The 25,553-nt window shown below is 43.6% G+C and overlaps 1 protein-coding gene across 3 annotated transcripts in view; it reads left to right on the top strand.

The window, feature by feature from the left end:
- The window catches only part of PGM1 (phosphoglucomutase 1), a gene marked incomplete at its 5' end in the record, with an annotated part of 55,129 nt that extends 38,207 nt beyond the window's left edge, over positions 1-16,922 (top strand). For all 3 annotated transcript variants that reach the window (XM_079697427.1, XM_079697428.1, XM_079697426.1), the window contains 5 exons: positions 252-367; positions 8,505-8,640; positions 11,671-11,854; positions 14,292-14,426; positions 16,793-16,922. In XM_079697427.1, coding sequence (XP_079553553.1) covers positions 252-367; positions 8,505-8,640; positions 11,671-11,854; positions 14,292-14,426; positions 16,793-16,882 — 661 coding nt within the window. In that variant the 3' untranslated portion in view covers positions 16,883-16,922. The remainder of the gene's footprint in view (positions 1-251; positions 368-8,504; positions 8,641-11,670; positions 11,855-14,291; positions 14,427-16,792) is intronic.
- Positions 16,923-25,553: the final 8,631 nt, after the last annotated feature.

A 25,553-nucleotide genomic window follows, 5' to 3' on the forward strand; every position in this document is an offset into this window, starting at 1 on the left:
CTAAAATGTTAAACTCAGTGACCTGAATTAATTCTTTCTTCATCCCCTTTTTCCCCTCCGCTGACTCCACATATAATAGCACATTGTGTGCAAGTTTTCTCATATGATTTTTCACCAGTCTTAGAATTATGTGTACCTCTGAGGAATACTAAATGAGACCCTTGATACAATAATGGTTGCTGTTTTCCATCCCTCACATGGCTATGCTAGCAGTCCTGCTGTGATGTAACTTTGATTTCATGCCTTTGAAGGGTGGCTAATGCCTCAAAGATCACTTTGTATGAAACCCCAACTGGCTGGAAGTTTTTTGGGAATCTGATGGATGCAAGCAAACTGTCCCTTTGTGGGGAGGAGAGCTTCGGGACCGGTAAGTGTGCAGTCCTGAGCCACGGATTTCTTTCCTGTAAATGCTACTTGCAGTGAAAGAAAGCTTAGACTGCTAAAGGCAGCACTGAAATAGCAACAGTAGCTGATGTGTCCTAAATCAAGATACAGCTTATTTATAACAACCCTGATGGAGTGTACACATTTGAAAAGCAATGAGCACGTTCTGCCAGGGAGGGCTAATTTTACTTTCAGAGGATCATATCTACTGAGGCAGGAAGTTTGATCCTTGAGTCTGTGGGGATTAAACAGAGTGATAAACACATTTTTCTTCCCCCAGTGGTCAAGGAAACCTTTATAAATATTTTCATTTCTAGGAAGAAATCTGGTGGAGTGAGTCAGTTTCTTGTTTTTATTTAAGAGAAGGTTTCACCACAGCATTACATCTTCCTCTTTAATAGGCACACGTTTTCCATAGCAACAGGTTGTGATTTATTACGGTTAAGTGGAGGGAGACCATTAGGGTGGAACTAAGTTGCTAGGTGATCAAGAAGTTGACGACAAGGATCTATATGTAAATTGTGGTATGATGAAAGAGTAGAACATGGTACACTTTGGGAGATGTCCCAAGACCCCTAGATCCCACTTTCTATGCTCTCTCTCCTCTTCTATGTCTGTCCAATATCGACCTGAATTCCCATCTCCATGACCTTTCCTGTAACCCATCCTACATCAGTTTCTTTCTTTTCTAAACATTCATTCAGGCGTGTGGCCCTTTCCCTCGTGTTGTCTCCAGCAGCCAGGTTACAAGGTACTTCAGTGGCCCTATTTCCTCTACCCAATATTTTGAAGTAAAAGGACCAGTCTCCTGGGTCCTTCAGTACTATTCTTCCATCCTTTAGCAAAGAAAAGATCAAAATCTAGCATTCTATCAGCCTTGCCATTAAGTTGCAAGTCATGCTAGTTAAACAGAATAGAATGCTGATTTCTTTTCCTACAGGTCCTAGGGCAGGGTGGGTAGAATGAGCTGGTAAATTTGAGGCACCCATTGACAAAATTCTAAGCAGTTTAATATCCTTGAGGGAGTGGCAGTACTTCTTGGTAATGAATTGGCTTGATGGAATTGGAGAGTGTTAAGAAAGATGGATGAGTCTGGGGGTTGAATAATGTCTACAAAAAAGGTTACATGACTTCCCAAGGTTCTAGGTCTTTGGTAAGAGGTAACAAGTCTACTGCTTAGTCCTTTCCTACCTCATAAAGTATGGATGGTGCCATGTTACTCCATGCGATACTAGATGAATACCCAATGGACCTGTGAGGTGGTCTTCTCCCATGAAATCTCCTCAGTGTTATCCAGTGCAGACTTGGTGTCAATATTTCTTCCCTATGGATGAAGCTGTCTTTGAAGGCAGGCACCATGTCTAAACTTTTGGTTTCCTGACCCCATGTACCTATTTCAGTGCTGAGCCTAGCGAAAAGAGAAAAGTCTAGAACAGGTCTTTCCAGGGTGTTTGGATGTGTGGAAAGATACTAGTTCCATGAAAGAGTTCTGAGTTCAATACAGATTGGGAAACTTGGAATATACCTTTCTATCTTGGATATTCGTGATGATGTTATCATTTGAATATTCCAAAACATTCTGCTATAAGGAATCCTGTTTGTACAGTTTTACCTAAGTATAGTTAACTGCGATATCTCTTTTTTGTGGTATATCTAGTAACATATTGCCCCACAGACCCATGTGGGTAGCATTGGTCAAGGTGGGTCAGAGTCCTAGAGCCAAGTAGCCAACCAGGTGTTGACTGGCTGGGAACAGGCCTGAAGACAGGACGGCACAAGCTGCTCCTCCCTCGCATGACAGGGCTTCAGATGCCAGAGGGCAGTTCTCAGGTCCTCTCTTCTCTGGCCACCCATTCCTAGTCCTCCAGTCATCCCCCACTTCACGTTGGTTATATACCCAGCATGAGTTTCTTGATGCTTCCCTGTTCACCAATGCCCTTTGAAGAAGATCATATCTAGAACTGAGCCCAAATCCTCCAGGGTTGACCTGACAAAGAGCAGATGGGGGCTTCCCTGGTGGCGCAGTGGTTGAGAGTCCGCCTGCCGATGCAGGGGACACGGGTTCGTGCCCCGGTCCGGGAAGATCCCACGTGCCGTGGAGCGGCTGGGCCCGTGAGCCATGGCCACTGAGCCTGCGTGTCCAGAGCCTGTGCTCCGCAACGGGAGAGGCCACAACAGTGAGAGGCCCGCGTACCGCAAAAAAAAAAAAAAAAGAGTAGATGGGATGACTATTTCTAGAAAACTGGACCCTGTAGTTTTCTTGATGTAACTTTCATTTATGTTAGCTTTTAGGACATTTCATAATACTGTTTAGCCCATGTAATGTAGATAATTAAACCCCCTTAAGCTTTTACTTAGGAACATTTGCCAAGAAAAGTCCCCATGTTACGTTTGTGGAACTGATTTCTTTGAACCCAAGTATTAGATTTTAAATTATTTCTTGTTAAAGCTTGTTCTTATTTGTTTACTTATTAACCCACTCATCAAATACTAAGTACCAACCATGGTTTTATCTTCCCTTTGATATCTTTTATATCAAAAGAGAGAATTCATCATAAGAACAATCCACAAACTCATTCTCTCTCTCTCTGAAAAAAAGACAATTGTTGTGCAATATTTCTGAGATAAGCATTTAAAAAACCAGGCTGCATAGCCATGGGTCTCCACTGCTGAGTGACTGCAGCTGAACTTACTTAACTGAACTTCTGATCTCCTTATTTATAGAGGAGTTAATTTCCACCTACTATGTCCGCTGTTGGCAGATGCTTCCAACGGTTCCTTTACAGAGCTTCTCTTAAAGGAGAAGTGATTCTACAAGCTTTGAAATATTTAAATTCTGTAGCTTAATTGAGTACAGGGTCATTTATTTGTGTATTTTTCTAGGCGAGAGCAGAGGCAATTTTCTCAGGAAAGCCTCCCTAACCTTCCAGAGTGGGTCCAATCCCCTTATTATTGGACTTCATGGCACCGCATACTTCTTCCTTGCACGTATTACAGCTGTAACTTTACAATTATTTATGATTACTTGAATAACGTCTGTTGGTTCCACTAGATTGTAAGCTCCATGAGGACAGGAGTCACATCTGTCTTGTTCTCCGTCATATCCCCAGAGCTTCCTATAAATCCCAAAATGGACCAGGTGCTCAGCAAACACTTGTTGAATGAATGGGAGAACACACTCTTCACTTGGCATCCTCCATTCAGACTAACAGAATCCTGCTGTTGGAAAGGAAAGAACTTTAAACGTTATCCGACATAATTTTCTGTGTGTTGCTGGAGTCATAAATAACCAGTCAGTGCTCTTCTGCTTAAACACCCACCTCCGTGGAGAATGCCCACCTCACCTCTGGCTGCAGTCTGGGACTCTTGTGGGGGACTCAGCATCATTCCCTCTCCATAGTCCAGAGCTGAGGACCCAAGGACTTCGTGAGACGAGATGACCTTTCATGAAAGAAAAGGAGTTTACTGGCAAAGAGGTGCATAGGAGTCAGACTTCAGAACTGGCTCACCAAATAAAACAAACCACTAGCATTTAAAAGCACAAGCCATAATATGACTCTTACCAAGTATATGTTAGTCTGTTCATGGTGGAGAAACAGCAACTGTCTTACATGATTACTGTAGCCACCAAGGCTATGACACTTCCTCAGACATCAGCATTACAAATGCCAGGGATAAAGGTATTTTTGTTAGGGCACCAGAACTAGACAGGGTGAACCTGCTGTTTTCGGTTGATCTCATGGAGCAGTTATTTGCCCCCCTAATTGTGGATGCTGATGCATGTGTTCATGCACAAGGGTGGAGGGAAACCTTGAATTCTTGGGAAATTGGGAAGGAAGTAGAAAGTGAAGTCACTGAATAGAATAGAATGTCACTGCTTTTGAAACTCTTCCTTGGGAAAAGTGGGGGGTCTTGGGAAAGAGGGATAGGAAACCAGGTTGAGGATTAACTTGGTATCATGTGGAAATATGCCAGTAAATTCTGATCTGGTTGGGTCCAAAGGTTAGCAATATTTTTCCCCCATCCCATCTTGAAAAGGTCCTAGTGATGATATATTATATAGGAGTGATATCCTGAAGAAGTACAGCATTCATGCTTTGCAGATTTCTTTTAATTTTAATTTCTTATGAAAAGTCCTTCATATTTGTACTTCTTTTCATCAACTCATTCCTCAAATGTTTATTGAGCTTTGACTGTATCCCAAATACTGAATTAGGTTCTGGGAACACAGTGCTAAGCATAACCTCCCCGTGGAGGACTCCGTGGAGGCCACATTTGGGGAAGGAAATCGGACCCCGGCCAGGCTATTACAAGTGTAATCGAAAGTGATAGAAACTGAAGTATAGTATGTTCTGGGAACTGTATAGTCAGGGCGCCTACCCTGGTTCTGTGGTGCAGGGGATTAGATGTCCTATCTACTTCTCTGCCTGCTCTGATTTGCATACCTACTGAGTACATTTTCCTGTAGGTAAAGCCCCCGCAGGAAGGTTAGAGCATCCCGTCTCTGGAAATTTCTCAGGCTGATACCCTAATTATAACTAACTCAGTTAAGCTGTCACCTGCATGTCTGTCTCCCTCATCTGTATATCTGTGCTCATCTGTGAGGGCAGGGAACATATCTTATTCATCTTAGTATTTTCTCATATACTTGGAACATGGTAGGCACTGATTCAAATTTGTTGAGTATCAAATGGAGTTTGGGTTAAGACACGTTTCCTGCCTGTCAGGTGCTTACCAATTTCCTCCAAAGGAAACAAAGTTCCAGGGGCAGTCATGAAGCAGCGCAGGATGAATTGATAAATGGAAAGTTTGGGGGTTGCTGAGGAGGAGCCCCCTTGAAGGCCGGAGTGGTCTGGAAAAGGCTTCCTGAGGAGCTTATCTGCCCTTTCACAGGGAAGTCATTTGTGCAGTGGAAGCCAAAGAGGACAGCACTGTGGACAGAGCAGGTCTGCTGGACCTCCCAGCCAGTCAGTTGAGATCTGGGCATTCTCTGGGCAAACCTGTATTGAGAGCTGACTGCATGCCAGGCACAAGCTGGGGATACAATTCTTGGCGTAGGTTGGGGTAAGAGCAGACAGGGTGTGATAGAATAGGGGTAAGGACAGAGGGTAACAAGTAAGGCATCCTAGATAAGGAGGAAGTTGAAAGTAGTTGCAGGAGATGTTAGCCAGGCTAATAGGTATATGTGGGGTGGACATTTCCAGGCATGTTTAGGAGATTGAAGGAGAGATAGAGGTGGTCAGAGAAAGAGAGGCAGAGAGACAGAGGCAGACAGATGGATGCTAGGGTTTTCAGAGAACTCTGTGGAGCTCTTTTTCTGCTGCCGTAGTCCATCCACAGGCCTTGGCCTGGCAGAGGCAGGAGCCCAGGCACTCCTGAAATGCTCGTACTGGTAAATGAAACCTAATCCCGAAACTATTGGCTCTTGGCTCCCTAAACAAAGGTTGACATTTTTCTTGGCTGAGACCAGAGTGTGCCCTGACTGAGCAGAGTTTATACATATCACAAGGTGCTGATTAAGCCAAAGTCAAGTGACAGGTGTTTGAAGATGCTGAAAGGGCAGAATCCCCATAGACTTAGTTGGTCCCTGACCTGGACTAAATATGAAAAGACCTGAGGCAAAACTCCTGTCAGCTAGGATCAGTGGTGCTTGCTGATAGTTTTCCCTTTCCTTACACTTCAGTGGGATTGGCTTTTTTTTTTTAATTAAAAAAATTATACCAGTAATTCACATTCATAACTGGAAAAAATTAGATAAGGAAGAAGAGAAAAGCACTGTGATCACACTGCCCAGAAAAAAAGAACATATTGGGTTATATTCCATTTTCTTTCCCATTATGTAGAGTTAGGAGACGTTATTTTTGAAAGCTTAATGAGGTAGTAGAAAATGTTAATTTTCCCTAAAAGTTTTTTTATTTTCCCTTATTAATAATGGTATCTTGCATTTATATTATACTTAACAATTTATAAACTATTTCCACTCTCTATCGCAGTAAAGTCTTAAAATTGTGTGAGAAAGGTGGCATTATCCCCATTTTACAGTTGAAGAAACTGAGGCTTGGAAAAGTTAAGTGATGTGTCCAAATTCAAGCAGCTGATAAGTAAGTTTCAGATTCAGGTTTTCTGACTCGTAAGCATAAAACATTTTCCATTGAACAACAACTGCCACAACTGCAAAAACAACAGTAGCTTGAGAAACACATACACACACCATTGCCTTTTTTCACTACTAACTTGTCATCATTCATTAGAACCCTAAAGAAAATGAAATTTACCCAGACCTCCTGAGTATTAGTCAGAGTTACCTAGAGTTTTGATACATCCAAGGTGATTAGTGAAATTAATGAGAATTTTCAAAGAGACTGGAGATTCTGTAAATGGAATAGAATATTTATTTAGATTATCCAAGGCAGATGATTTGTTTATAATATTAGGTGTGTGATTTAGTTATCTCCAAGTAACTTGGTCAGAGTTGGGTGAGATTTTTAGATTTTATTGTCATTTCTACATAAAGGAAAAAGCCAGTTCATTACTTAGAATAGGAAAAGCACAAAGGAACACTGCCCCCTATGCTTTCAGTCTAGCCACCTCCCTTCCGCCTCTCTGCACCCCACCCCCAAGAAAAAAGAAAAGAAAAAGGAAGGAAGGACAGAAAAAAAACCAAACCTAGGGGCTCACAGATGAATAATTCCAAGCTGTACACTTCGGTCATGAATTCTCAGTATACTGGGGAAGCTGCCAGGATCTTCCTGCTCAGGGTAAACTATTGCCAAAACATATCATTTGCAAAAGCTGCAGTGGTTGAGAGTCCGCCTGCCGATGCAGGGGACATGGGTTCGTGCCCTGGTCCAGGAAGATCCCACATGCCGCGGAGCGGCTGAGCCCATGAGCCATGGCCGCTGAGACTGCGCATCCAGAGCCTGTGCTCCGCAACGGGAGAGGCCACAACAGTGAGAGGCCCACATATCGCAAAAAGTAGGTCCATTTTTTTTTTTTTTAAGTAGATCCATTTTTAAGCCTTTCATACTTTTTGCCAAATTGCTCTCTGGAAGGATTGTACCCCTCCCAGCAGCAGCACGTTGGAATCCCATTTCCCTTATACCTCCCCTGATGCTAGGTGTTCTCATTTTTAAATCTATGGCCATTTGTCAAACAAGCAGCAGTTTCTTATTGTGGTTTTAACTTTAATTTGTCTTCTTAAAAATAATACAGCTTTTTATTATGTAAATTGAGTACCTACATTTATTCTTCGATGAATTGCCTATTTATATCCTTGGCCTGTTTTTCTATCGAGATTTTACTTTTTTCTTATGAATATATAAGAACTTTTTCTATATTGAGTGTTTTAAATATCTACTTTATATTGCAAATGTGTAGGTTTTTTTTTTTTTTTAGTTTACCAATGGCCTTTTAATTTTATCTATAGTAGTTTTGCTGATAGAAATGCTAATTTTTAAGTAGAAAAATACAGATTTTTTCTTTATGAATTCTAAATTTATATGTATTTTCCATCTCTAAGATTTAAAAAAATTATATATATCTTCTAATATTTAAAGGTTTTCAGTTTTTATATTTGAATGTATAATTCATCTGGAATTCTTTTTGTATGGTGTTTTATAGGGAAAAAACTGATTTTTTCCCAACTGTTTAGCTATTTAGACAAATACTACTTAAAAAGTAATCCATTCTTTTCTATAGCCTTAAAGTGACACCTTTATCATTTATTCAAGTCTAATATGTGTTTGGGTCTCTTTCTGGGTGCTCTCTTTTGTTCCGTTAAGCTACCAGACTATTTTAGTTATTAAAAATTCACAGTGGTCATGTTCTTTTGTTTTTTCCACTCACATTCATACTTCATAATTGATACATCAAGTTCCACCAAATTATTCTGCTGACATTTTCATTGGCATTTGCCTTAAATTTCTAAATTACTTTGGGAAGCATCACCTTCTTTTCAATAGTATGTGGCTTTATTCAATATGCGGTTTCTTCCATGTATTCAAGTTCCTCAGTAAAGTTTTATGACTTTTTCGGTTGGGTCATATACTGTTGAGGAGTTTATTCCCAAGTATTTTGGAGAAATCACGTTTCTCACAGCCGCATGCTGTCCCCCTGACCAGGTTCTGACCACATCCGTGAGAAAGATGGACTCTGGGCTGTCCTTGCTTGGCTCTCCATCCTAGCCACCCGCAAACAGAGTGTGGAGGACATCCTCAAAGATCACTGGCAAAAGTATGGCCGGAATTTCTTCACCAGGTAAGCCACAGCCTGGCTGGGTACAGAGGTAGCATGGGGAAGTGGACAGAGAGAATTCTCATGCATACAAATTCTTTCCTGTCTTAAGTGATAATAAAACCTCAGTCCCTTCAGCCTCTAACAATTGGGGATTTTTAATGTAATTCAGTCAGGGTCGAGATGAAGTCAACTTTTATGTTAGCCGTAAAGAACGAGGCTTAAAATTTTTAGTTAACATATTCAAAAGAATGAATGTTTTGTCAGCCTTTTAAATGTACCTATCAGGTGGACATGATAATAACACTGGATTTGGATTCAGAAGAATGGATTAGAATTTTATTTCTGCCCCCTAGTAGATTGGGAAGTCATTTAACCTCTTTCTGTACTCAGTTTTCTCATTTGTAGAAATGGAAATAACAGTCTAGCTATTGAGTGGATTAAATGAAATATGAGTCTGAAAGTGTTCTCTAAGCTCTGGGACACTGAAAGTATGGAAACTTTTTCTGAAATTATGGAAACAATTATGCTTAGTCTAAATCAACTTTTCTGACTCATTAAAATAGGTCCCCAAAGGCCGTGTAGTTATCAATACTTCATTCATTGATTCAATATATATTGACTGTGTACCTACTTTCTGCCAAGCACTGGGGATTCATCAGTGGACAAAATACTTAGACTAGTTAGTAAGTCTTCTTTACCATACATACTTCTATTTTTAAGAAGCATTAACATTTTTTTCCAGTTGTACTTTTCACTGATTTCAATTTGCCTTTCCCCCAGTAAGTGTAAAAATCTAATAATTTTTTTCTTGAACCTCACTGTTCTAATTATGGAAAATAAATATGAGGAAAAGCATATTAAATAAATTATTTATGTAAGAAATACAAAGGTATTATTTCTCTGAGCCTCAGTTGCCTTCTCTATAAAATAGGTGAGTTAGACTAGAGAATTTTAAAAATATGTCACAGATTTAATTGTCCATGATCTTTGGATAGTCAGGAAAAGAATTCAGCCTTCAGGAACTTGGTGTCCTTAATCAGAATCCTTTTTTTGTCTTTGGACAAGTATATTGCTATCTTTCTCCCTCAGGTTATTCTTTTGTGGAAGGTATAAGTAGTATCTGCCACATGGTACCACACAGTAGCCCTGGTAACCAATGCAAGAATCTCTACTTTCTAAGAACCAGAAAAATCTGGTAATTTAGAACAGCAGTCATGAACTCTCTAGAGCCTAAAGGATCATGAAGGCAGGACCATATCTGTTTTTGTAATCCATGGTATCACCAAACACTAATTCATAGTGACTGTGTAAATATGCTTTGAATAGATAAATGAATGAGTTAACAAATGAAAAGTAACCAGAATGGAATACGGTTAGGAGGGTTTGTTCAGAGAGGGTCACTCTTGAATCAGTTAGGAGTTTCCATCTAAAAACTATCTTAACATGTTTTTATTAACTTCAAATAACTGCTAACCAAGTATTACAAAGTCCTCAGAACCTGAATTTATGGTTAGTTAAGACTCCGTTATACCCTCCATTTATTTAACAAAAGTGCTTTTTGCATGCATTGTTTCACATCAGCTTCGAAAACAGTTATTGATAAGGCAACTGAGATTCTAAGACATGAAGCAGCTTTCCCATAGTTGCACAGTTAGTAACCAATAAAGGCTGGGTTCATAGCTCGTTCTGTCTGATTCCAAAGCCCAGATTCTTTCCATTATACCCCTCTGTGCCTAGGATTTATAGAACATTTCCCTCAAACACCCAAAGGTCACAGATGTAAAGCACAAACACCTGGTTGTAATTTTTTGCTGTTTATCATTTTAACTGGGGGAAAGAGCTGACTTCAGGATTAAGGGGACTGCTGTCCTTGATTCATAGAATCCTGGAGCCAGAATAGTTGGCCTTAATTCCCTGTTATTTCTCATGTCTCAGAGGTGTCTGCTTGCACATATCATATTTGTTTCACTATTGCAAATAAACACAGACTCTGCTATCTTCAGCCTCTAAAAAATAACTCTCTCAAGAGGGTGTGTACCACTAGGACAAGAAAAGCCACCTGTAAGAGTCTTTAACCTCATAAGGAAGAAGTCAAGAACAATTCTTGGAGGAAAAGTAACAGTCATAGAATTTCATTTGTGATGTACTTTTTTTTTTTTCTTGGCCCTTTTGCAGCCACACCAGGCCTCCTCTGTCAGGGTGAATGCTGTGGACCGGAATCCACTCTCACTGAGAGGAGGAAGGCATTTCAGGTGTAAAGAGTTAGGGCTTAAAAAAAAAAAAAAAGGGCTTCCCTGGTGGCGCAGTGGTTGGGAGTCCGCCTGCCGATGCAGGGGATACGGGTTCGTGCCCCGGTCTGGGAGGATCCCACATGCCGCGGAGCGGCTGGGCCCGTGAGCCATGGCCGCTGGGCCTGCGCGTCCGGAGCCTGTGCTCTGCAACGGGAGTGGCCACAACAGTGAGAGGCCCGCGTACCGCAAAAAATAAAAAAAAAAAAAAAAAAAAAGAGTTAAGGCTTGGCTCCTTCATTTGGTCAGTGAAGAATTGGCCTTACTTGAGGAAGCTCCTGTGGAGACTGGAACTCTCCTTATCCAAAATCTTAGCAGCCTCCGGCAGGTCCCAGACTGGGAGCCTTCCCAGCATTTATCCCAAAGAAGCTCCAGCAGTTTGGAAGAGCAGTGCCTGAGTCACGTGTGCCTTTATGCAGATAACATTGCTTTTGTTTCTACGTCCTCAGGATGTGGTGATTAAATGTTAGATAACATCTCTCAAAAGCCTTTGAAGCTTCTAAGAGCTTTATTCTGTAGAAGAGCCAAGATGGGAGTTTTCTGCTTATTCAGAAGCTCCTAACCCTTTCCTGAAACCTTCCAAACCCTTCTTTTCATCCCTCGTCTGCTCCATCCCCAGAGAATGACAGGCTCATATTTTTGCCAGCTTCTTCTGAAGTTAGATGGTTTGGGGGAGGGCCAAACAAATGCTGTAGAAAGTGGTGATATAAGTTGGTGTGATCTGAAGTCAGCGCGCAGGCCTCAACTTTGTGATTTCTTCCAGGTATGATTACGAGGAGGTGGAAGCCGAGGGCGCAAACAAAATGATGAAGGACTTGGAGGCCCTGATCTCTGATCACTCCTTCGTGGGGAAACAGTTCCCAGTGGGAGATAAAGTTTACACTGTGGTGAAAATTGATAACTTTGAATACAGTGATCCGGTGGATGGAAGTGTTTCAAGAAATCAGGTAGGAACAGACGTATGTGCAATGTGGGAGAGAAGCCTCGGAGCTTCATCTCTGAAATCTCAAGAGAGAAAAGAAAAAGACTTCTTGGTCATTTGTCCTTTGCTGCCCTGTTTTCTCAAGTGGCTTTCTGCTGAGTCACACATGATTTGCACAGGTACTTGTAGGGAAAATGGTTTTTGCCCTGATTCTATGCACACCCCTATGCCCTCATTCTGGGATTCTTACTCTAGACTCCAGAAAGACTTTTACATCCTCCAGAATTCTATGCAAGAGGTCATGTTGAATGCATGCGCAGAAAAGAGCCCTAGAATCTTAAAAAGATGGAAAACTGCTGCCTTAGACCTCAACCTCCTTCTTCTCTCTCAAGAGCTTGTAGCAGAACGCCGGCGTGGCATGAGAGTAGCCTCTTCATAGACATTTCTGTGATATGTTCTGATTTCTAAAAAAGAAGAAAAAAATAGACAAGCCATTTGCAGACTTAGAAACATTCACTGTTATTACCTGTAGCATGTGACTCGCAGCTGACCCTAACACAGCAGCGTGTAGGAGGACATCACAGTTGAGACCCTGGACCGTGTCTGGATATGCACAGAACAGTTAGCGTTTCCCTCACTGGGCTCCAGGCACCCAGGGTGCAGGCTGGGTCAGCCCTTCTCCAGGCTTCTCACTAACACCCGGGCCCAGCCTCCTCTCTCCTCTGGTTCTGTTGTTGTTGTCACAGAATGGACTCATAACTTAGAAACAGAGATAATAAAGAGGGAGGTAAGATTATGCTGTAGCTGTCCAGTTAGCTTTTTTTCTGATCCAGACCCAGATTTTTGGCTGGGTCCTTCTCAAGGCATCCAGCAGGCTTTGAAGCAGTTGGGCTGCAGGACTTTATTTAAAGTCTCTCTCTGGAGAGCAGGTAGTGGACGAGTGGATGGAGCATGCCTGGAGGCTCCCTTTGTCAAAATTCTGGCCCCGTGGCTTTTCTTCCTTATGCTTTTTCACCATCTGTGAGAACTTTGGGTCTAGTATGGATGATCGTAAATGATGTCTGAGATAATTAGAAAAAGAGAGGCCTGGGGTGGAGGAGAGGGTGGCTGTAGGAAAGGGGAGGGTGGGGCCCGGGGTGGGCAGAGCAGAAGATTTTGTGGTGAGGCTTCAGAGAGAACAGACCCTTAGGCAAAGTAAACCCCGACTCTGCGCCGCATCCGGCATGTACCAGGAGAGAGGGGGGATGCTGAGGTATGCATGGGAGGGGCGTTGGCATGAGCACAGCCCTGTGCTCAGAGGAAGAAGTCAGCAGCTCCACGTTTTATAATCAGAGAGTCTGAAGCATTTAGATGGAAGACCGGGGAGGAGGGAAAATCTTCTGAAGTAGATATAGCATCTGCAATCAAGCGAAAAAAATTTTAGAGGCTTCAAGTTGAAAGTTGTGGGAGAAGGAGGCCAACCCTGGTATGTGTCTAGAAAGCAGGAAATGGTAAACGGGTATTAACTGTATCCTCCCCATGTTGACTAAGTGGGAATGTACTCTGTGTATTTCATCTGCTGTCTTCAGTGCTGAGTGGCATGATTAAACCCTGGATTGGACCTGGTGACAAATAGTAGATGAGAGGTAGTATCTTTCCTTTTGGTAGGCCATCAGCTTTATGCAAAGTTCTTTTTATGGAAGAACTGACAGACTCATCAAGACTGAAGGGTCTTCAGATAACTGTCTTGCTCAGCCTTCTTACCTCAAGAGTCCCCAGCCTTTTCTCCCTGAATCAAGATTATTGAGGACAAGAGATGCGGCCAGAGAGGGAAGGGGGAGGGCAGGAGATAGAGGGGCGGGGCTTGGCATTGCACCCACATGGGCCCTGCTTTGAGTCATCAGGTATTGGTGGAGACTGACTGCTGGATCTGGCTCAATAGGTCGGAATAGCTGGCCTCTGCCATTTGGGGCACATGGCCCCCTGTTCTATTTTGAGGCTCTCCACCAGTGTTTTGCAAAGAGTTCTTCCTCTGTTTCACCTGAAACCTCCTCTGCTCTGGTTTCAGCCCATTCTGACCGTGTTTCCCTCCTGATCTGGAAATCGGATTTCCGTATCTAGCAGCTTATTTATTTATTAACTTATTTATTAGGCTTCAAACTGGAATGGTTAGTCCATAAATCACAGGGAAGTGGGATGGAGAGGGCAGGGCTGTGTCAGCCAGCCTCCCCAGGATCCTGTCTCCCGCCCGACCCTGGGGATGTTTCTCCCCCATGAGCCCAACCCCCATTGGCTGGATGCAGTGACAGGCTGACCGAGGGCAGACTCACGGGGCTCAACTGTGGCCGTTTCTCAAGGATCTAATCCTCCGATTGATCAAGTACGGATGAAATTAGATCTCCAAATAGACCCCTCATAATTTGTCAGCCTTCAGTCTTTCTTCCAGCATGTGAGGAAAAAAGAAACTCTGTTACCTTTCCCAGGGCTTGCGGCTCATTTTTGCAGATGGTTCTCGCATCATCTTTCGACTGAGTGGCACCGGGAGTGCAGGCGCCACCATTCGACTGTACATCGACAGCTATGAGAAGGACATCGCCAAGATCTACCAGGACCCCCAGGTAATGCCCAGGCCCTGTGCCCCGGCTAGTTCTTGCTGTTGGAGGGAAGGGTAGTGGCTCCATTGCGCCTGTCATCACAACCCGTTTCTCAAATGATCAGACAGGTGGGCTCACTTTCCTCCACGTCTCCTTCAGTGCATCAGAAAACAATAACAGCTAACAATTATCTGAGCATTTTCTATTCACCAAGCTCTGTTCTAAACCCATTACCCAAATGGATATACTCATTTCATTCTCAAATCTGTTATTCTTATCTATTAATACCCCTTCTACAGATAAGGAAACTGGAGGCTCAGAAAGGTTAAATAATAGTTAATAGGTTCACACACCTGGTTAAGTGGCAGATTCAAGAGAACTAATCTTTAAAATCAGCCCCTGATCTGGTGTTCTGGTCTGTCACTGATTATTTGCCACTTTGCTTGGTCTCATCACCTGCCCTGGCAGAACATACACGGGCTCTAGATTTGGTCAGGGCTAGGGGGTAGGCAGGGAGAGACTGTTTCATGGCCCAGAAAGAAAGGTCTTTATGGGAGAGTCTTCGGACTTGCAACCTGTGTTTTGGGGTCCCAGCCCCACCCAGAGTGTCTCCAGAAGCATGTTAGAGTGAGGAGGGTCCCTGCGAGCCAGAGGTGGAACAGAGAACTTGGAGGACAGCCCCCCAAATGGGGAAGCAGGGACGCACAGGGGAGAGTTTCCCCACGTGTGTTCCTTGTTTTGGGAACTGCTCCCCAACCAGAGCTCCAGAGCCAAAAACAGTTTAGGAAGTGCTGGGGTACGTTAGCCCCGTCTTAGCAGCTCACAACACACACCTCACCTTAAAGCTCGGAGCAGACTTGCAGTACGTATGCCTGTTTAAATAATGTTCGCCATGTCTATTCTCCCACAAAGCCTTTTTCCTTCTAACACCTAATTAGAATCCTGTGAAACTCGTTTGGAAACCCCTGGCATAGTGATTTTGATCTCTAACCCATTTTGGAGTTAGATCTTGTTTTAAATTCAGTTCCTTAATAACTGTGTGTCCCTGCATAAGTCTTTTCAATGTTCTGAGCTTTGGTTTCTTTGTCTGTAAAATGGCAGAATGCTACTTACCTCACAGAGTTGTTATAGGGATTTAAGGAGATGATGAAGGCAAAATTCTGAACACTGTGCCTGACATATGGAATTAGCTTTTGAGGAAAAGTGGCTCTTACAATTGTTTTTATTACAAAAAGAGAGAAATGAGAGGATACTTCACTTTTACAGTTTTTCCAGTGGCCAGGCATTAGCTCCAGTTATCGCCAGATTGCTGTGGTGTTGAGGCATCCCCAAAACTAAAATCAAAGGCGATGGTGTCTACATTGTAGTTCCACAGAATAATAGAGCAAGAGCAAAAGAGGAAGGAAGTTGTGTTGCGCTGTCTTAATACCTGACACATGGTAAATACAAAGAATGAGTGAGAGTTAAGTTTCGTCTGAACCATAGTCCTCAGGAAGTGGGAGGGCCCTGAAGGATGCAAGGTGCCCACATGCCCAGGTGTACCACCATTCTATCTGGGGACGTGCCTTTCCCTACTCTAGAGCTGCTGGGCCTCAGCACTTCTTTGGGACTGTTGGAGCCCCAAGGGGATTGGCAAGTGGTATGTCAGTGTGTGCAGTGGTTCTCCAACTTTCTTCCAGGTGTAATGAGTTGGTAGAGATTTAGATGAGGGAAAGCAACAGTGGTCAATAGAAAATGTACTACTCTTGGCTCTGCCCTTGAATCACTTGGTCAAATCACTTCACTTCTTTGAGTATCAGTTTCCTCATCTATAAAATGGGCAGTTCAACTAGATACATAGTTTTCTTTTTTTCATATTTATTTATTTAAGCAACAGCAGAATTCTTTTTTTCCCTTAAGTGAGAGGTAGATGGGAGGGTGGTGTATTTTGAAAAGACTTCTTTGGGTAGAGTGTGGGAAACAAATAGGAGGATGCAGAAGCGGATGTTGAAGCACAGTTGTTCCAGGTAAGAGGGAGGACTTGGTTTAGTGAGAGCTGTGGCACTGGGATGGAGAGAACTGGGTGACAGTGGTAGAAGATAAGTCACTTAGGCTGCTGGTGGCTTGGACAACAGGAATGTGAGGGAGGAAGGTGTCAAGAATGACTCCTAATCATTCATTTGCTTTATGTAATAGATCATTGACTAAAATAGGGAATGCTGGAACTAGGTTTTTTTGTGAAGAAAGAACATGTCTTTGTTTTTAGACTTACAGAGTTGGAGGAGCCTTTGGGTTATTGGAGTAGGCAATCAGACATGGGTCTGGAGCTCGAGGCCTACTCAGGGCTGGAGCTATGGATCCGTGTCTAGAGAAAGTGATGGCAAAGGTTTTTCTCTTTGTGTCTCCCTCAGGTCATGTTGGCCCCCCTTATTTCTATTGCCCTGAAGTTGTCCCAACTCCAGGAAAGGACGGGACGCACTGCACCCACTGTTATCACCTAAGAAGACAGGCCAGATGCGGTACATCCCTCCACCCCAGGCCTTCCGAGTCATCTGATTGAAGAGCATGAACAGAAACAAAGTGTATTCACCCAGGCTTTTTAGGATTCGGTTTTTCCACTAACCAGTCATTGACAAATGGTACAATTCCAAGGCATTGCCAATAGATAGGCCCATAGGAGCCATGCGGGAAAGAGAAAAAAAAGGACCCAGGGGCTTATACTACTGTCAGTTCCTTTTCGTGTCCTCTGCACCACTGGTGTGTGGGTGTTTGTCTCCTTAGCACCAGGTCCTGTTTACACTACAATGGAAGATGGAGGTTGAGCATCAGCTCATGAGGCTAATTTCCATCCTTAGGATCCACCCGTGAAATGACAGTGCAAGTTCCTTTCTCCTTTGTGAGCCTTTCCCCCGATTTACTGTTTACATATAATCCAGCAAAGTGTAGTTTCTGGTGCCTTCTCTCCAATCAGTTCTTTCCTCAGAGTGAGATGTGCTTGTCTACAGAGTTCTGGCTTGTTCTGCAGCGTAGTCCCATTCACACAAATATTTTGGGATATTAAAGCAAAATAAGCTACCATTTCTATATGTCTTTTTTCTTTCTTACAAAACGCTCTTTTGATTTCAGAAAGAAACCAGATTTTTTTAGAGGGGGTGGGTGGTATTGTATTTTGTTTGGATGTCCTAGCTAGAAAAAAAATGTTCTCTGTGTTTGGTTTAAAATTAGACTCAAGAACTATAATTTCAAATCTTAGCAGGGTCAGCTGAACCCTGGCTCCTTCTGAGGTGGATAAATTAAGCTCGACATGGTTAACTTGGAACAAGGAAAAGGAAGATAGTTTTCAGGAGACCTTAAATAGCAAAGCACTGTCTTGTGCCTTGTGGTGCTGAGATGCCACCCTGCCTGTTGAGGGGACAGAAACAGAACTCTCGGAATCTGAGAGCAGGATTTCTGGCATTTGGCTGGAAATCTTGAGCACGTTGGCATCTTATTCATCTTAGACTATATTCAGCCCACGAGCGTAACTTAGTAGTTAAAACATAGTCTTGGGAGCCAACAGACCTGAGTTTGAATACCACATGAGACCTTGAGTGATCTTGGAATGTCATTCTCCTTATCTTTAAAATGGGCTTGAAAAATAGTTCTAACTTTGTAGGATCATTCAGAATATAAAGCAAGTAAGTCTGTGAAAAGCCATGGGCACAGTATCTCATTCATGGTAGGTTATCAAATAAATGGGAACTAGGATTATGTTTACAATATTGTTTCTAGATTTTAAAGAATCGGAAAAACAAAAACTATAAAACGAATATTTGAAATGCATTTTATGGTTTGGAAGGCACTTCCCATAGTCACCTGCCGTATGGACTGTTCCAGAGAGACAGCCCAGCTCTACACCCCTCCCCGACCCAGGGTGGAATCCCCATTCCAGGTGGCAGGGTCTTTATCTGGGGTGAGATTTCCAGTGTTGCCATTTAACAAGGGAGTCCAGCCCAGCAGACAGAACTGAGCTTTGACAATGATGAGGTGAAGATGAATACTTATTGAACATTAATCCTATGCCAGGCACTGTGCTGAGTGCTTTCCATATACTCTGTAAATGCTCCCAATAACTATGAGGTAAGTACTCTGAATATCCCCACCTTAGAGATGAGGTTCAGCTCATCATCCAAGCTCGCACCACGGGAGGGTGGTGGCATGTACCCCGGCAGGGCAGCCCTAGTCCTGCATGGTTTACCAATGCTTTGTATTGCCTCTAGTACTAACTGGCTACTTCTCAACGACTTCTAACAGGTGGAAGAAAGGCGTGCAAATGCCCCTGTATTTCGGTGATTAAAGGGTGATGCCTTGGGTGCCAGAGACTCTATTAATTTTGGCATTGTTGTCCAACCCCTACCCTGGGGATTTGGATACCTGGGTGTATCAATCAGCCAGGAAACACGTACTGACCACCTTAAGCGTGAGATGCCTTGGGAAGGAAAGGATGTGTAACACACAGTTACTGCCCTCCAGCTGCCTGTGAGACTAGCTAGAGGAATGGAGTCCCACACAAATAGAAGGCTGTGTAGGACTCGCAGACATAGAGAACAGACTTGTGGTTGCCAAGGAGGAGTGGAGGGAGGGAGAGGGATGGACTGGGAGTTTGGGGTTGGTAGATACAAACTACGACATTTAGAATGGCTAAACAACAACGTCCTACTGTATAGCACAGGGAACTATATTCAATATCCTGGGATAAACCATAATGGAAAAGAATATAAAAAAAGAATATAGGGCTTCCCTGGTGGCGCTGTGGTTGAGAGTCTGCCTGCCGATGCAGGGGACACGGGTTTGCGCCCCGGTCCGGGAAGATCCCACATGCCGCGGAGCAGCTACGCCCGTGAGCCATGGCCACTGAGCCTGTGCGTCCGGAGCCTGTGCTCCACAACGGGAGAGGCCACAGCAGTGAGGGGCCTGCGTACCGCAAAAAAAAAATATATATATATATATATATAGATAGATAGATAGATAGATAGATAGATAGATGTGTATATCTGAGACACTTTGCTGTACAGCAGAGATTGACAGAGCACTGTAAATCAACTATACTTCAATAAAAAAAAAAAGAAAGAAAGAAAGGCTGTGTAGGATAAGTGCCTTAGGAGTTGTGTAGGCAACACATGCTGTTAGAATCCAGATTTTCCAAGCGCCTCTTCTGTTTCAGAAGATGGCTTCCAGTAACCCTCCAAGCATGACATTCTTGTGCCTGTTTTAGAGCTGAGGCAACTGAAACTCAACAGAAGCTTAAGTAATTTGCCCCAGGTTTTCAGCTACCATGTGGTAGAAGTGGAATTTTGACCCCGAATCTCGCTCATTTTCCATGACCCTTTGCTGCGCCCCCCATCTGTTGAATCAGCTGCACACAGTCCCGGGTCTATGGCCCCTGGAGCGGCTTCAAGAATTTCCTCCTCATCCCTGATCATAATTGAGCTGCTTTCCCTGATCCACTTGGCTATACGTTTGGGAGCTGTTAGCTCAAAGGAGGAAGAGGGAGGTGTCTGGGGCCGTGGAGCAGTGGGCTGGGCTGGGGTATGGGCGGCCCTCCCTCCCTCTGTGGCTTCCAGAGAGACACCCCAACACGTGCCCCCAGGCGTGCAGGGAGACCGAACCCTGAGAGGCTGGCCAGCAGCACACAGCCAAGCTTCCCCGCCTCCCAGGATTGATGTGGTCCATGAGTCAGGCCTGTTTTCTTTAGGGTGTGGTGAGGATTACAGTGAGAAAATTGGGTTTCAACTGTCTGGGGCCCAACTCTGAAATTTCAACTTTTCCCCTCCCTCTTGACATTCAGCTCTGATTTCAGAGAAGGAGGTTCCTGTTCAGGGATGTTGCTCAGGCCCAGGGAATGGCCGGGCTTCCAGGGGGTGGGCCCTGCCTCATGGAGAATGACAGCAAAGGCCGAGCTCACTGCAGTGCCTGGGGGGCCAGCTCTGGGGCCTGGGGCCTTCTGCCCGCTCTGCCTCAGAGCTTATCCCACGCTGCTTCTGCTGCATTTCCTGTTGGCTCATCGGACAGAAAGTGGCCTTACTGTGTTAGAATCTTCCAGAAAACATAATATGTAAAAGACACACCCTTCATATTTCTATGTTCTGAACCCCCAGCAAAAGGAGTTGGAAATGAGTAGCAGCAGCCATCATGCACAGAATCATTGCATCCCACCTGGGTTACCGCAGAGGCCTCCTCGTGGCCCCTGGCCTTCATTCTTGTCCCTTGTCATCCGCTATTCTCATCACTGGCTAAGTGCTGTTTCCAACGCTGACTCTTTCAAGTGCTATTTCCCCAATGCCTTGTGTAGCCTACAAGACCCATGCAAACTTGCCTGCCACTTCCCATCCCACCCCCCGCTCCTCTTCTTCTACCTTCTGCTTTATGTTGGATGCTTCAGCCACGTGAAACCACCTGCAGTTCTCTGGAAATACCGTGCTCCCTTGTCTCCAGGTCTTCGGACCTGCTCTTCTCTCTGCTTGCATCACCCTTCTCCTCCGCCCCACCCTCCCCCATATTTCCCAACTCCTACTCCTTCCTCAGGCCTCAGAAGCTTCTGAGCTTCCCATCTCTGGCTTGGGAGCTTTTTCTAGTGTTCCCGTAGCAGCATCCTCTTCACGGCACTTATTGCACTCTACCTGTTTATTTTCCATTTCTCCTACTGCCCTGGAACTCCCAGAAGGCAGAGACTGCCTTTTTCACCAATGTTTACCCAGGGTCTAGCCCCATGTCTACCACATCGTAAAAGTTCAATAAATGTTTTTTTTTAAAGAGTGCATCTCACACTGGTCAGAATGGCCATCATCAAAAAATCTACAAACAATAAATGCTGGAGAGGGTGTGGAGAAAAGGGAACCCTCCTGCACTGTTGGTGGGAATGTAAATTGATACAGCCACTATGGAAAACAGTATGGAGGTTCCTTAAAAAACTAAAAATAGAACTATCATACGACCCAGCAATCCCACTACTGGGCATATACCCAGAGAAAACCATAATTCAAAAAGAGTCATGTACCAAAATGTTCATGGCAGCTCTATTTACAATAGCCAGGGCATGGAAGCAACCTAAGTGTCCATCAACAGATGAATGAATAAAGAAGATGTGGCACATATATACAAAGGAATATTACTCAGCCATAAAAAGAAATGAAATTGAATTATTTGTAGTGAGGTGGATGGACCTAGAGTCTGTCATACAGAGTGAAGTAAGAAAGAGAAAAACAAATACCATATGCTAACACATATATATGGAAACTAAGGGGAAAAAATGGTCATGAAGAACCTAGGGGCAAGACGGGAGTAAAGACACACACCTACTAGAGCATGGACTTGAGGATATGGGGAGGGGAAGGGTAAGCTGTGACAAAGTGAGAGAGTGGCATGGACACATATACACTACCAAACGTAAAATAGATAGCTAGTGGGAAGCAGCCACATAGCACAGGGAGATCAGCTAGGTGGTTTGTGACCACCTAGAGGGGTGGGATAGGGAGGGTGGGAGGGAGGGAGACACAAGAGGGAAGAGATATGGGAACATATGTATAACTGATTCACTTTGTTATACAGCAGAAACTAACACACCATTGTAAAGCAATTATACTCCAATAAACATGTTAAAAAAATGCAAAAAAAAAAAAAGAAGAGAAGAGTGAATGAAATCTGTTTGTTGCATGGCAGAGTGTTTCCTTATGCTGTGACCTCCCCAACCTGTGAGGTATGATTAGCTTCATTTTACAGGTGACCAGTGAGTTGACCAACTTTTGCAGCTAGTGACTGGCTAGCCAAGAACTCTTTCCTAAAGCTTTAGAGGCTGAAGGGGAGAAGCACCCAGGACAGAGGGTTGGGGGGAGATGCTGGCAGGAGATGGGAGATATGTATCATGGTCACTTTGAATAAAACTAGATTTACATGTTAAAAAATACCTTATCTCCCATTGCTACAAAAGTTAATTGGGGGTGTAGCTGGAGGAGGGTTCTACCAACTTAGCCTGAATCCAAAAGGAGTTATTTTTCTTTGAGGAGTAGACTCAACAAAGGCTGACCCAAGCCCCAAAGCCCCGCCTCAAGCAGGTTCTCGGAAGGGCAGTCATGATGGGACTAGGTGGGCAGGCTGGCCCTGGGCTCGCACTGGAAGGGCACACAGCATGTACTTCTGGGAGGCTGAGAGGCTCTTCTCCATTCTTATTATCAGAGGCAAGAAGCAGTCCCACAAACTTGGCATGTCATTATCTAAGAGAAGTGAGGTCACTGCCAGCAAGAGTATGTCTCATGTCTGCTTGTCATGTGGGAATTTTTGAGGGCTTTGGTTTGGTTTTTACCAAATGTGCAAGTTCTACCTAGATCCATTAAGTTGGATTTGTGGATGTGGGGTAATAACTATTTTCCCAAAAGCACATCTTTCGTGATTCAGAGTGCCACTCTCCAGTCGACGGAAAGGCTGGTCAAGAGTAGCAATTATTTGCTTTTCATGACAGTGTTGTTTCATAAACACTCTATCTCGTAAAAGCTCAGTCTCTATTGGTTTCTGACTTCATTTTTGTACTGTGATAGGAAGGCTATTATTATCCCAGATAAAGGAATGGAAACTTTGAGAGTTTTCCTGTCCTGTGCAGATTCTCACAATCAAGATGAAGGAAAAAGCAGACCCGCCACCAGCACCCACCCTTGGTGTTTGGGATGCTTCTTCTGGTTTACCATTGCTGTGTAACAAAGCACCCCAAATCTAGTGGTGTTAAACTTTTGCATGATATTTTTATGCTCACAGATTCTGTGGGTCAGGAAAGCAGACACCGAGGAGATAGCTTGTCTCTGCTCCACGACTTCTGAGCCCTTACCTGGGAAGGCCAGAACAGCTGGGAATGACTCAAAGGCCAGGAGCATGAATCATCTGGAGCCTCAGAACTGAAGGCTGGGTTCAGCTGGGAATGTCGACAGCTTGGCCTGCACATGATCTCTCTGTGTAGCTTGCTTTTCTTACAGCACGGTGCTGGCTTCCCAGAGGAAGCTTCCCAAGAGCAGGTATGCCAAGAGAGTCAGGCAGAAGCTGGGATTCCTTTCCTACCTAGCTTCGGGAGTCAGGCAGCCTCACTTCTGCTATATCCAATTGGTTATGACCCACTCAGGCCAGCCAAGATTGAAAGGACGGGGTATTACACTCTACCTCTTGGAGGAGTGGCAAGGTCACATTGCAGAAGAGCACGTGAGCTGGAAGCTCTGTAGCCATCTTATGGAAAACACAATCTGTCATAATACTCGAATATTCCACCCCCTCCCCCCACTAAATATACCATTCTGAGTCAGGTGGGCAGGAGAATCAATTTAATCTTGAAATTATTTTCACCAAGAGCATCCATTTGTCAATTTTCTAAGTATAGACGTGCTATTATTTCACATTCCCATGCCCGTGACAGACGTAACTAATCAATTGCAGCACTATTTCTACTAGGTCCAGATAGGGCCCCAGACACCTCAATACAATGCACTGGACAAGATATATTAATCAATGGTAGTGAGAATGTCAATGAAAACGTATTTGCTACTTCTGAGGAATATTCCTACTTTCTTTCACAAATGTTTAATTAACATTTGTGGGTGTGAAAGCCTATTTGAAAATAGACCAGCCAATCTGTAAATTGATAAAAAAATATGTACCCAATATAGAGAAAATTAGTATTTACTATTAAATGAGATAAATCACAGTTGATTTCAGAAATAGTACAAAACATATTAATAAAATAGCTGTACAGATATTTTTAAACTCAGAAGTGAATTAAAGATTGATTTCAGTAGTTTAAGTTCATGGCCCAGCTTTTTTCTACACTTTGGCTTTTTCCATCTGCCACTTTGCAGCCTCGCCTGTAACAGTCCCCCGTGTCTGACTTCATGATTCCTAAAGCTGTACAGCACTTTTCAAAGCACTCAACTCACATTCTTTAATTTAATCTTCACAACAGTGCTGTCAAATAGGTAGATTTGAAGTAAATATGACATTTTGCAATCAGATTATTTGCCCCAAATCATACAAGTCACTACTGCTACTAATATGTATTGATCACCTTTTTGGTACCAGATACCATTTAATCACTTTATATACGCCATGTCATTGAATCCTTATCATAACCCTAAAGGTGGGTATTATTAGTTCCATTTTACAGATGAGGCAGTGGAGGCCAAGAGATTAAGTAATTTGCCTGAGGTTAAAGTTAGCCAGTGGTGGAACAGAGATTTAAACCAGAGTTGATCAGATTATGACAGTCAAGTAAAACCTAGAATAAGAAACAAGGCCTCAGTTACTTCCTTTGGGAAATAAAATTTTATTCAGATCTAATTTTTTAAATGATGATTTTACCAAGACGAACTGATGATAAAATTTGATGTATAATTTGATAATATATTTCTGACAGATGGGTGGTGGTGGTAGGGAGATATTTACACAACTGATACTTGGGGAGAAGTCAAGCCTAGTCTGAATAGAAACCCAAGTTCAGGGGTCCCAAGTGTTAGGAGAGAGCCCCTTGCAATGTGGCTGATTACAGAAGGCAGGAAAGATCTGGGGGTCTGCCGCCATCTGTGCAGTCTCCCTGAACCAGTCTAGCCTGGTTGTTGTGCTAGGGAAGTGCTTGGCATCATAAGAGCAGTTCCTCTCAGGGCCCCTACGTTCATGTTTATGCTCCCACCTCCACGCTCAAGGCACATTTATGTCCTGTTATATAGCAATTTCCAGCAAATGAAGGGTTGCCTTCAAAATGTCTTTTTGGGGGGTGGGTGGGGAGGGGACCTCTGACAACAGTGGCAGGGGTTCCCACTCTAGTGCCCACTATGATCTCTGACCCAGACTGGGACCACAATGAGCGTTTATGGGATAATGATGTTTACCACCGTCACTCCTGCCCTGCAGTGAAAGAATGTCCTGACTTCCAGAGAAAGGGGACGATGTTCACCCCAGCTGCTCTTCCCCAGCCTCCCTTTCCAGTTTTATCTCCAGTCACAATCCAACTTCTCCACCCTCCAGCCTCACAGTTCCCCACATATCTCATACTTTCCCACACTGGTCTGACTTTTCATGTGCTGTTACACTTGTTGGAAAAATTTTCCCTGTTGTGCTAATGTCATACTGTCTGCTCCACCCAATTCCCCTTCTAAGGGAAACTAG

The sequence above is a fragment of the Hyperoodon ampullatus genome, assembly GCF_949752795.1.
Source record: "Hyperoodon ampullatus genome assembly, chromosome: 2".
In the NCBI taxonomy this organism is placed as follows: domain Eukaryota; kingdom Metazoa; phylum Chordata; class Mammalia; order Artiodactyla; family Ziphiidae; genus Hyperoodon; species Hyperoodon ampullatus.